The sequence below is a fragment of the Trematomus bernacchii genome, unplaced genomic scaffold (genome assembly GCF_902827165.1).
Source record: "Trematomus bernacchii unplaced genomic scaffold, fTreBer1.1, whole genome shotgun sequence".
In the NCBI taxonomy this organism is placed as follows: Eukaryota; Metazoa; Chordata; class Actinopteri; order Perciformes; family Nototheniidae; genus Trematomus; species Trematomus bernacchii.
The window spans coordinates 3,520,845-3,533,265 of NW_022987839.1; the positions used below are offsets into that span (position 1 = coordinate 3,520,845).

At 41.4% G+C, this 12,421-nt stretch overlaps 2 protein-coding genes across 2 annotated transcripts in view; both read right to left on the minus strand.

Annotated features, from left to right (window-relative positions):
• Nucleotides 1-291: 291 nt before the first annotated feature.
• The window catches only part of si:rp71-1g18.13 (uncharacterized protein LOC560271 homolog), a 13,182-nt gene continuing 1,052 nt past the window's right edge, over nt 292-12,421 (minus strand). The window contains 11 exon segments of the mRNA XM_034152802.1: nt 292-481; nt 3,566-4,983; nt 7,451-7,705; nt 7,707-7,866; nt 9,714-9,765; nt 9,982-10,021; nt 10,255-10,329; nt 10,463-10,525; nt 11,339-11,392; nt 11,653-11,727; nt 12,367-12,421. The exon segment at nt 12,367-12,421 is cut by the window's right edge and continues 2 nt beyond it. Of these exon segments, the coding sequence (XP_034008693.1) occupies nt 292-481; nt 3,566-4,983; nt 7,451-7,705; nt 7,707-7,866; nt 9,714-9,765; nt 9,982-10,021; nt 10,255-10,329; nt 10,463-10,525; nt 11,339-11,356 (2,271 nt within the window). The 5' untranslated portion in view covers nt 11,357-11,392; nt 11,653-11,727; nt 12,367-12,421.
• The window catches only part of LOC117500103, a 22,241-nt gene continuing 21,317 nt past the window's right edge, over nt 11,498-12,421 (minus strand). Inside the window, exons 47-49 of the mRNA XM_034152803.1 lie at nt 12,367-12,421; nt 11,653-11,727; nt 11,498-11,563 (exon numbers count right to left, since the gene is read on the minus strand). The exon at nt 12,367-12,421 is cut by the window's right edge and continues 5 nt beyond it. Of these exons, the coding sequence (XP_034008694.1) occupies nt 11,498-11,563; nt 11,653-11,727; nt 12,367-12,421 (196 nt within the window). The remainder of the gene's footprint in view (nt 11,564-11,652; nt 11,728-12,366) is intronic.

A 12,421-nucleotide genomic window follows, 5' to 3' on the forward strand; every position in this document is an offset into this window, starting at 1 on the left:
AAACAGTCGGATGTCGATAGCCGCTAGCTGCTCTGCTAGCCGCCAGCTGTCGTGGCTAGCTGTCGTTAGCCGTCAGCTGCTAGCCGTTAGCTGTCGTGGCTAGCCGTTCTCGACGGCCGTTAGTCGCTGTCGGCGGCGGCGGCGGCCCCGGAGCCTCTGCCAGGCGGCGTGCCCCCACCAGGGAAGGTGCTGCAGCGTGTAGTGGCAAGCACCTCAGGGGTAAATCGCCGGGCGGCCAGGAAGAACCGGCTAGCTTCTTCGGCCAAAGCGCGGGGCCCAACACTAGCAGTGTTAGCTAGCGCAGCCTGGCCGCATGTCCCGAAGAAACAGCTCCACGAGGTAGAAGTCGGGTTCCTCCATACCTAGCAGGTCGTGCATCGTCTCCTCGTAGTAGGAAGGCTTGCTGCCTTCCAGTGCCGAGACGAAGCGGGAATGGCGGGCGACGTCCTCAGCCATTCCGTGGGGCGCACCGAGCCTCAGTCTGTGTGCACATGGCAGCCACGGACGTCTCCAAAAATCTCCGGCATTTAGAGAAAAACAGTATGTTTTTTGCCGTGTTCGATTCAGTCTCGGATCCTTCGCGAGACTTATGTCGGGGTCACCAATGTAGTGCCGAGAGATAGGAGTCGGAGGCGGTGCATCGAAGGTGCAAATGGGTACTTTAATGAGCGACAGAAATAGACATGTTGTTGGGTCGCAGCCCAGGAAGACAAGAGAAAGCGAAAGGGAGGACACAGTATATACCCCGGAGGTACCGTCAACATATGTGTCCGTGCGGAAACAATACCCCCAACCTGTAGTTCCTTGATTGAATTATGTAACCCCGTTAATTAGTGATCACTACACATGTACAATGCCATGCCTTTTTATGCTGCTGCAAAACAAACATTTCCCAACTTGGGATCAATAAAGTACTTCTTATCTTATCTTAAAGGTAGGGTAGATAAGTTTGAGAAACCAGCTCGAGTGCGCTAGAATTTTAAAATACACAACCGAAGAAAATCTGCCACTTCCTTACAGAGCCCTTCCTCCAACACACACAAACGCAGCCGGCTCAAATGATTGGTCGTGCTTTTTACAGTACTACGGCTTCCACAGATGACATTTTTTAATGGATTTTTTGTCAAAGCACTTAAGATATTCATTGCTATCGGGATGTTAAGAGCATTCCATGGAATATAACAAAAAGTGTATCTCGAGCCGGTTTCTCAAACGTACCTACCCTACCTTTAATAAGAGAAATGAACGCACTAGTTTTTATTGAGCTATTTGTAGATTTTTATTTTTGTAGCTTTACTGTAATAAGCAGCAATTCCTTGATGTAAAAATACATTTGTTTAAGAGCACAAGTGTTTTCAATACTGTAGTTTTATCGGAAAATGTAAAAAAAACTACTCATCATACTGTAATATTTCTATATAGTCTATATAAATCCATTAGGTAGAGTTTAGAAAAAGAAATACACACACAATGTATTTGTTTAACTCTGAGCTTCAGCTCTCTGTCCCGCCCAGTGGTGACTGTTACCCACAGCACCACAGGACACCTTCAATGAATCTCTTCAATGTTTAAATGTCCAAAATCCAGTCTTTTTTATTTGTTTTTACTTCATTTGTATTTTTTCTTCCAAGATAAATTAGCATCGGTCCCTTTGTTTGTGAAATTGTTGACTTATTATTAAAAGGTTTGTGTAAATGTGTCATCAGATAAAAAAACGTCTTGTCAGTCGTGTGAAGGAATGAGGAAATAAAAGTGTCGTTCAGTTTCACAATCCAATACGTCTAATAATTTATTTGTTCTGTAAGAAACCAACACCATAGAGAATATTTACCCATATAAAATACATACAGTGATAATATACAAATACGAGACGACAGAAGACACCGCTGATGAATACAGACACACAGAAATACATCAAGAAGTGACATGAAATACAGCAAACCTCACATGAAGGAGTCAGGTTAAAGTGCATCGGTCAACATTTTCTTAACTGGATTTAAAAAAAGACAAAAAATGATTTGACACCCAGGAACATTTAACAACAGTTTGACATAATTCCTGTGTTTCTCCTGTTAAAAAACCCACAAAAAAGGCACATTATAGACTTAAAGAGTCCTAAAAAAGTTATCCCTGAAGCACCAGAACTAAAGAAATGAACAGACACCGTGTTTCAGAAACACACGTTGAAGACTTAAATATAAATGTGTCTCACAACATCGATAAAGAAGTCATTATCATAATAGTAGCAGCATCTCCACTGTACGGTATCTGACATAATTGGCAGCGAGGTCAGATGTTGCATTTCTTTTCCGGATGCCATGGCAAAAAGTATTTTTTATAAAACGAGCCTCAGCTTTAGGTAGTAAAAAAATGGAAGAGGAAGTAGAACTCCTACTGTACAATGTTTGAAAATGTAGTGGTAACATCCATAAATGCAGCTTTTTGGCCCTGAAGTTTTCTCTCAGCACAATATCAGAAAATTCAAAAGTAAAGCGGTCATAATCACGTAACATTTCTACACACAGGGTCTTCACTTTCTTTACAGAAGCTAAACCCAAACGTTTGATGAATTGGTGTTCAAGTGAACCCAGAACAGTTCACTACATTTCCAGTGATTAAATGATGGGATCAGACTTTTGTCCCAGTCGACCTTAACACTGTACATGTGTTTATCACATTCATGTTGACATGCCCAAATGTACTTTGAGACAAGCTGCATGTTCAGCTGAAGCTAATGTTGGCTTTCCTTTAGGACGCTTACAACATTTCAACGTGCAATGTGATTTTTATTAATTCAATCAGCTTTATTCCTAAGTGGTTTTCTGAGAAGAATATGGTCTTACATTTGAAATAACTGGTCGAGGTTTTACAAATAAATGACACCATGTTCTCCTGCAATATTAACGGGGAACTTGAGAGAGAGAAATCCAATACACATACACAGATCAGTATTTCCATTTCTTTCCTGTAAAACTTCTTACAAACCTGAAGCTTGATATCTGAGCCAGCATGACTCCATGATTCATCGACTTGCTTCACTTTTTGGCAGGAAAACTTGTCTTTGTCTCATTTCAAATTGGACTTTACCAAACGTAACCTTTAAACACTTGATCCCATGACTGAAACCTTTGTTATATTATATCTAGTCATCTGGAACATCAGTTGTTTTTATAGATGTCATGATGTTTGATGTAAAAACTGCAGTCTCATGTGCCTGACAGATGCAGCCAAATACACAGCATGAAGAGAAGATCGCTGCATATCAGAAACTATACATGTTTAACATTTCAACACTTAAGTCTAACAGGAACACATTTAGAATTCCCATTAACATACTAAACTAATATTTTGGCACAAATGGTTTTATATGATAATGTGCGTATTAATATAAAATAAATGCCACAGGTAAACTATTTAGATATTGAGGCCGTCCTCCAGCATCACCTTGGATCGAGGTCTGGACCCTCTGTGCCCTCTCGCTCTCTCACTCCCTCTCTTCTCTCCCTCCTCTCTCCTCGTTCCCTTCCCCCCCTCCCCCTCCTCCTCACCTCCTGCTCTCTCAAACCTCCTCACTTGTTTCTCCTCCCCCCTCTCATCGTGAGGAGTCTCCTTCCCTCCTCTCCTCTCCTCCCTGCTGCTCCCTTCCTCCCTCCTCGACGACCCTTCCTGACTTCTATGCGACTCCTTCCTCAGGTTTCCATGTTCCTCCCTTCTCGTCCCTCTCTCAGACTCGCCTCCTTCTCTCCCTTTTGCCGCCTTAGCCCTCCAGTCCTTCCCTCCTCTCTCCTCCTCCCTCCTCCTCCAGCTCTCCGACCTCTCGCTCGGTTTCCTCTCCTTATCGATATCTAAAGTTTCGTGTTTGCTCCTGTGGGATCGATCTTTGTCGCTGCTGTGCCTCCCACTCTCCCCCTCTTGCTCTTGATTCAGCGATCTCCCTTCATGCTTCGTCTCTCGTTCGTCCTCTCTGCTGCTCCTTTGACTCTCTCTCTCAGAGTATTTGGAATCACCTGATCTGCTCTTTATCTCCTCCTGTTCTTTTCCAGCTTTATTTTTCTCCTTCTCCTCCGTCTTTTTATTTGCACTTTTGTCCTCTTTGGTCTGATCCCGCTTGCTCTCGTGCTTTTCTTTACCGGCTGTGATTCGGTTCTCCGCTTCTTTCTCTTTCTTCTTTCCTTTCTGTGATTGTTCTTTTAAAACCTCCTCTTTAGTTGCTTTGACACTCTCCAGTTTCTGCTCTTTTGCCTCGGCAGAAATCTTCTCCATCTTGCTTTCTCCGCCACCTTTTCCCTTCTTCCTCTCCTTCTCCGTCATGGCATCCCTTTTTCTCATTTCCTCCTCTATTTCCTCTTTGTTCTTAAGTCCCTCTCCTTTTTCGCTCACACTCTTCTCCTCCTTTTTCTCCTTGTTCACACTTTCCTTCACCACCTCTTTAATCTTCTTCTGCTCCTCCACCTTCTTGTCCATCTTCTCCTCCATGAGGTCCAGCTCCTGCTCCAGCTCCGCCAGCTTCTTGGGATCAGACTCAAAATCGTCGTCCACCTCTACCTCCACCTCCACGATCTCCTCGAACTCCTCCACCTCGATGCCGTCCATGGTTTTCTGCAGCTGAGTCTTCACCTTGTTCAGATCCAGGAGGCCATCTTGTAGTTCTTTGCACACGTCCCTGATTTTGGTGGCAAATTTAGTTTTGGCGCCCTTGCGGAGCTCGTGAGAGTCTTTGGCGAGGAAGAAGACGTCCAGAGCGAGGAAGAGACCCGACATGACGCCCGTGGTGACGCTGATGGCCTGCGCAGCTTTAGCGGCTCCGCCTGCCACTCCCAGAATCTGCACGGTGCTGATGAGTTTATCCGTGTTGATCATCAGGGCTTTTCCTGCACGGCCGCCCTCCTTCATCACGTGCTTCAGGTTGTGGTTCATCGCCTTCTTCGCAGCACTCTGTGAGTATTTCTCAAAGTCCCACTCCTGCAGGGTGGCCATACCGGCCTACGAAGGGACACAGACAAGAAAGGAAAGTGAGAACCGTGTCAGAAAATATATTATTAAAAAAATAAATTGTAACCTGTTAAAGGTGGGGTAGGTAAGTTTGAGAAACCGGCTCGAGATACACTTTTTGTTATATTCCATGGAATGCTCTTAACATCCCGATAGCAATGAATATCTTAAGTGCTTTGACAAAAAATCCATGAAAAAATGTCATCTGTGGAAGCCGTGGCGCTGTAAAAAGCAGGACCAATCATCTGAGCCGGCCCGGCTAAAATAACTGGATGGCCTACCTGCCTGTCAACTTTGCACAAACTTATCTCGTGCCCTCATTGGTCATGTGCACGTTCGTGTGTGTTGGAGGAGGGGCTCTGTAAGGAAGTGGCAGATTTTTTCCGGCTGTGTATTTTCAAATCTTAGCGCACTCGAGCTGGTTTCTCCAAAATGACCTACCCCACCTTTAAGCCCCAAGCCTGTTTTCCAGGTCTCAGGCTCGAAAATGACATTCCCAGAACAAATGACTGTATCTTCACTTCTAAAAAGGGGTAAATTAATAATCTTTTTTCTCAAAGTAATGATAAACCTGTGAGTTGGATGTAGAAAAGTCAGAATCAATATAGATTTTTTTAATTTTAAAGTAAATTCAGATTGAGCATAGTAAACAAATGTAAATTATAGTGTCCGTCCAAAGATAAAACATTACTTATAGTGAAAACCACCCTTGAATGATGATGGATTATCAGCAATCATTTCAAAGTGACACAGACACATGGATTAACCTTCAGCAGCATTCTTATCGTTTTAATGCCATTGAACACAACTTTTGATCAGAATAACAGCAAAGGTAAGAAATGTGCCGTTTTTGCTACCTAAAGCTACGTCGTGTGATGTCTGGGTTCGCTTCCCATACCGCGAGTTTTGATCGCTCAGTGATGATACTTATATATCTAGAATCTGTGGAATCTTAGCTTGCTAGCTGATATCTTGTTTGTGCAGATCAGATAAGTAATAAAGTATTAATACCGTGAGTTCTGTGCTAAGTGTGTAAGCATGTTTTCGCTCAGGGCTCATTTAGACACTTCTTGTGAGACTTGTGTTTTGTTTCAGTAAAAATGGTTCGTATCTGGCATTTCACCACTTTTTTCTTAGAATTCACCATAAATACATTCAAAAAAACAAAACTAGGGTTAAAGTTACTCTCATTTCAAGTATCTGGTGTTATTCTTTTATATTTGTGAGATTATGCTGTAATATTTTGGAAAACAATAATGTCGTCAATAATATCACATTTTAACATGGAAGAAAGACCTGCAGGTAAACAGCTGATTCCTAATATATGACTTCAACAAAGGAGAATTTGGTTGGATTAAATCTATAATAGTAACGTGAAAGAGTTAATGATGTACTAAAAAACTACAGGATGACAAAAGTATTTATCCTGAATGAAAGAACCAGATTTTGGCTTGAATTTCTGGGGAAAATAGTGCATGTGATCCGGAGAAAACATCCTTAGACAAAACAACGTACAGTGTGTGTCTCTTCTCTCATATGTAGTGTTGGCAACGGCTAATAATCTTATACCTACAACACTTTATTTGGTTGATAACCTCTTCAGTATGTTACCAGTATTGCTACACAAAGCCACCATCACTTACATTTTAATCTTTAAGTTAATATATTTCCATAACTATTGTAATGTGAAATAAATCTACCGGCTAACTAAACTATCTTCATGTGTAGTTAATTAACAAAGCTCAAACACACCTCTTGGTAAAACGCTCCTTAAACTCTTCTCATGCTAAACTCACAAGTACTTAAAGGGGACCTATCATGCAAAATGCTCTTTTGTACGTCTTTTATACATGAATATGTGTCCCCGGTGTTCCAGGGAACTCACCAAGTGTCAGAAAACACAACCCTCTCTATTTTCCTCCATACCCAAATCTCTAAAAAAAGGGGCTGCAACGGATCTGATAAAAACTGATCCAGATTTGAACACTGTCCTGACGTCAGGACGGTGGCGCTATGGCTATTGGGCCAACTCCATCAATCAGGAGGAGACAGCCACGGCCATTGCCGTTCGAAAGAGCTGGAGACGCTGTAGTACATATGCCAGGCCTGTAGGTGGTGCTGTTCTCACAGAATCTGCCCTTGCAAAAACAGGGCTAAAAAAGGGCAAATTGAGCGAAATGAGGCATGATCTGTTTGGTATTTTGAAAAAAACAAAGTATAACTATGCCTTATATAGGTATGGTCCTACACTATATTATTCAAATATAGCATGATAGGTCCACTTTAAAGTCTTGTATATACATTTTGTTTTAGGCTTTTATAGATGTTGATACTTGGGAGTCTTTTTACATAAAGACATACACATTACAGAGATATATGACAGTGCTATGACCCTTGCTGCACCAGAAGACAGTTTTTGAAGGACTTACAAACCACTAAATCTCAAACATGTCCTCACCTGCACGAACTCCATGCACTCCCTGATGTCCTTTATCTCCTCCTGGTATCCCTGGATCATTTTCTCCAGATTCTTCCGGTCCATGTTGGAGTGAACTGTGTCCGTGATGTTGGCTGTTGCCGAGGTGATGCTGCCGGCCGTCGCCACGGCGATCCCCACCGCCGTCACGATAATAGAGGCGCCCATAGTGAAAGGTGCCAGAATGAGGCCAGTGATCGTTGCGATGCTGCCCGCCACACTGGCCACACCCCCCCCCCACCGCAGCCTGCACCGTCTTCTTGTGGAATTCGTCCGCAGCGTCGGCCAGAGCCATCAGCTCCAGGATTCGATGCTGTAAGGACGCCCCTCGCTTGTTGAAAAGACGCACGAACAGACGGGCGGCCATGTAGACTCGATCAGCCGCCTGCTCCATCATCCTGCACAGAGACATGAGGGGGAGGGTTGAAACAAAAGGTATGGTGCACTAGGTGAAGGTACATTTAGAAGCTTGTATGTCTAAGACAGGGGGGGTGTCCAAACTTTTTTCACCGAGGGCCACATACAGAAAAATATACGAAGGGCTGGGCCACTTATAGAGGTGGGGTATATTGCCTCGTAAGTTAAGTTATAAGTTAGCACAATGTAGGTAAATTAGGCTTGATACATGAATATGCTTTAAGAAAAACAACAGCCTCACAGCTTTCCAGAGGGTTTCATTTATCTTGTTGGCAACTCATCCCTTAAAACAGAAGCCTCAGAGTGATTATAATAAGGGGAAATATGAAGGGTCTATTTCAAACTGGTTATGTAAAAAAGTGAATGGGCTTTTTCTTATCAACTAAGATTTGTTAGAAAATGTTTCCAACTTGAATTGACTGAATCTTTTTAAAAAGTGGGCTTATTAACACATGAATACTACTGTGTAATATATTTTTACATTTATATTTAAGAAGTACAATATAAGAAAAGCACAAGTTTCATTTGTGGGCCGTATTCCATTTAGGGCTGAACGATTAATCGATTTTAAATCGAAATCGCGATTTTAAATGATGCAATTATCAAATCGCAAAGCCTGCAATTTCTTTTTTTTGTTCTTCTTGTGTGTCAGTCATCCACACCAATCAGAAGTGCTGTGCTCCACATGTACCAGTCATTGTTAACCAATCAGAAGTGGCCCATGATAGAAGGTGATAGACAGATTGATCCAATCACCTGCCAAGTATTTTTGAAATACTTTTCCAAATGGCTCCCAATGGAGCTTTCCTAGATGGTTTGGTGAAACCATCTGAGTCAGGTTAGTAATGCTCCATCACATGTTATCTATTACAGGGTGAATCTTAAACTGAAGCTTGACTTTAAAGCAACCCAACGGAAGTTTCATGTAAGTTTAGTTCTTTCACTCGTAGCTCGGGCTGTGGGGGTGCTAGAGACGGGAGCACGTTGATACGACCTTCCTAGCCGGAGATATGGCCGCATTTTACAATAAACTTCCGTTGGGTCGCTTAAAAACAAATATCGCAAATCAAATCGCAATATCTGTCAGAAAAATCGCAATTATTTCCCCAAATCGTGCAGCCCTAATTCCATTATACTTTTTGAATTGGCTGAGGGCCGATTCAAAATGGTCCGCGGGTCGCATTTGCCCCCCGGACTGCAGTTTGGACACCCCTGAACTAAAAGTATGGTGCACTAGTTACATTTAGAAGCTTTTGTGTCTAAGAAATAGCATTTTCCTATGTGAAGGTGTCCAAAGGGAAATTTGCAGGTGGTCAAAGATAAATATGTACTACACCAAACTTTGACAAATATTGGACAATAATGATTCATTCAACCCTACTTCTAAAGAAAGCCCTTTATTAACAATTTCATAATCATACCAGCTAAAATAATTAAAGTATGCACCACCACACCAAGTCAAATTCCTCCTACGTGTCAACCTACCTGGCAATAAACCTGATTCTGATTCTGTAAACCAGCTGGACAATGTGGCCTAGAATCATTCATTATCATTCCCTTTCTTTTAACCCAGCAGAGCATAACAATAATTCCTCATTAAACTTTTTTTTTTTTTATCAACTCAACCTGCACCTGGAGAAGCAGCAGACAATTGATGATGGGTTCATGATGGTTAGTTCGGGTTCATTCATCTTTTTTTAGTTAGTTCAAGCTGTCTCTGGACTTGTATGAGTCATTGAGCTTCCTGGCAACAGTGACAGTGCTTTCTATAGATGTGATAGATATGAATTTGAATGAAAATGTATTAAAGTCCCAAAAATTTACTTACATTTCCTCATCTTGCTCCTGTATGTTAGAGTTCTCGTTCCACTCTGCCCAACCTGTGAGCCACAGCAGAGAAATATCAGTTAGTACATGGAGAAAATATACAAAACTGTTTTTTGTTACTGATTTTCTGTGCTGATTTCTCTAATCGTATTTTTAATGACTTAATAATAAAAGTGACATTATTTTTGTGTATACATGAATCAGTGCTTTTCTCCTGTTGATTCGTAAAACAAACAGAAACTAAAGTAATGAACAAACATTACACTGACCTTTTACTGTGTTCCACCATTGCGTCAATTCATCACTTTCCTGAAATAATAGACATTTGTCAACAAAACAAATCACAGATGCACTTTTTTTTGCCGGTCAAAATGTACACATGTGCCGATGATAGTTTTTCATTGCACAGAATTTGGTATCGGTGGATCTCTATTTGTGGCACCATACATAATTATACACGTAGGAAGCAGTAAAGGTTAGGCTAAATAAAAGGCCAGACTGAATAAACCAAACCAAAAGGAGAGAAAGACTCTGAAACACACCGGCTCAGTTTCCAGAGGGTGTTCTCCAGTGGGATAAGCTGCCATCTTCACATTCTGCACGTCCACAGTGCTGTCCTATACAAAACAAACACAACAACACTTTCACTAAACTCAGTTTATAGGGTTTGTCTGTCTCTCCAACATCCCCTCTGTTTGTCTGTTAGCATCATACAGACTCTTATCTTTTTAATAATATCATCATGCTAACCTGTGCTGGGTTCAGATCCTGCATCTCAACAACTTCCTGAATATCAGCCATCTTGTCTGAACCCTGTGGAGGAAAAGCTCTGTAAAAATCTGTCACCTTGAACACAAATTCATTTAAAAAAAAAAAACGTCTGTGCCAAAAATAACCCAGGAACATTTCTAATGACCTCATGGACTGATCCACGGAACATTTGCAAGTTATCAAAAACAGCTTCAACAAGAATTTAAATGGTCAGAAAGAAATTAATAAATGGAAAACAATTCCAACATGTTTCTTTATTGCACAGTTTCAGATCTGTCTTTGGTGAATATTCCATATTTCATAGAAGGGCTGCACGATATTGGAAAAAACTGACATTGCAATATTTTCTTCCCCCTGCGATATATATTGCGATATGAAAAAAATACAGGAATTGAAGAAAAGACCGTTTTTTTTGTCCGCAAACCATCCTTTCTTGAACTTTAATGCTATACAATTGGTATTTTTTTAACTATATTTAACCGGATGAAGGATTTTAGTCACGGACGTCTGGATCTTAAGTTATCAGAGCAACAAGCTGAGCTAGCGCGGTTATCCTGCTGTGATCTGATCAAGAATGGTAGTGATTGGTGGTTTCCCATAATCCCCTCTGTTTCTCACTCAAGTACCCCTGACATGAGAGCCGCGCAAGTTTTCCTTTTGTAGCAAGCAGCAAAATAATTGTAACATAATGTGTTTGAGTTAATTTGCCTACTTAATATCGCACGTCCTTAAAAAAAAAAGAATATTGCACGTCCTGTGATGCGCATATCACGATTATCGTCACGACACGATATATCGTGCAGCCCTATTTCATACAGTCTATTGTCATAACTGAGGAATAACTAGAACACATACCTGATTAAACTTTGACATTTTGGGACGAGTTGTCTTGACTCTGAATGAGACAACCTGAGAAACAGAACAAGAAAAGAAAATACGTTTTATTAATGAGAAAATGCATTTCAACATCAAAATTACGAGCAAACTGGAAGAGCAAGATACAACTAATCTCTTTCATGATATAACATCTAAACCACAGTGAAGAATAGCTGCTAACACTCCTGGTGCTCCTGAGGCTTTCTGTCACATCTACAGTATGGATGTAATAATAATAATAATAGATTTCCGTTGTTGTTTTGCTGAACAATTGAACAACAACAACAACTCACTCTTTTTTTCTTCTTGATGGTTTTCCTGCGCCTCAGCCCGATGCCTCCTGTCGGTGCCTCCAAGTCCTCACTGTCCTGCAGATGAACACAGAGATATCCAGAAAATGTACATTTAACCAAGTATTGTATTTAAGTACACATTTGAGATCCTTTATAATTAAAGTGGACCTATCATGCTATATTTGAATAATATAGTGTAGGACCATACCTATATAAGGCATATTTATACTTTCTTTTCTTCAAAATACCAAACAGATCATGCATTTTAGCCATGCCTCATTTTGCTCAATTTGACATTTTTTAGCTCTGTTTTTGCAAGGGATTATGTGAGAACAGCACCATCTACAGGCCTGGCATATGTACTACAGCGTCTCCAGCGTTTTCGAACGGCAATGGCCGTGGCTGTCTCCTCCTGATTGGTGGAGTTGGCCCAATAGCCGTAGCGACACCGTCCTGACGTCAGGACAGTGTTCAAATCTGGATCAGTTTTGATCAGATCCGTTGCAGCCCCTTTTTTAGAGATTTGGGTATGGAGGAAAATAGAGAGGGTTGTGTTTTCTGACACTTGGTGAGTTCCCTGGAACACCGGGGACACGTATTCATGTATAAAAGACGTACAAAAGTGCATTTTGCATGATAGGTCCCCTTTAAACTACCAAACAGAATATAATAAATACATGTATTTGATGCCTATCAGTGCCGATAATGTCGTACCTGTTGTTCAATTGTTTTGGGCGTCCTCCTGAATATTCCAGCGAACCCTCCTTTT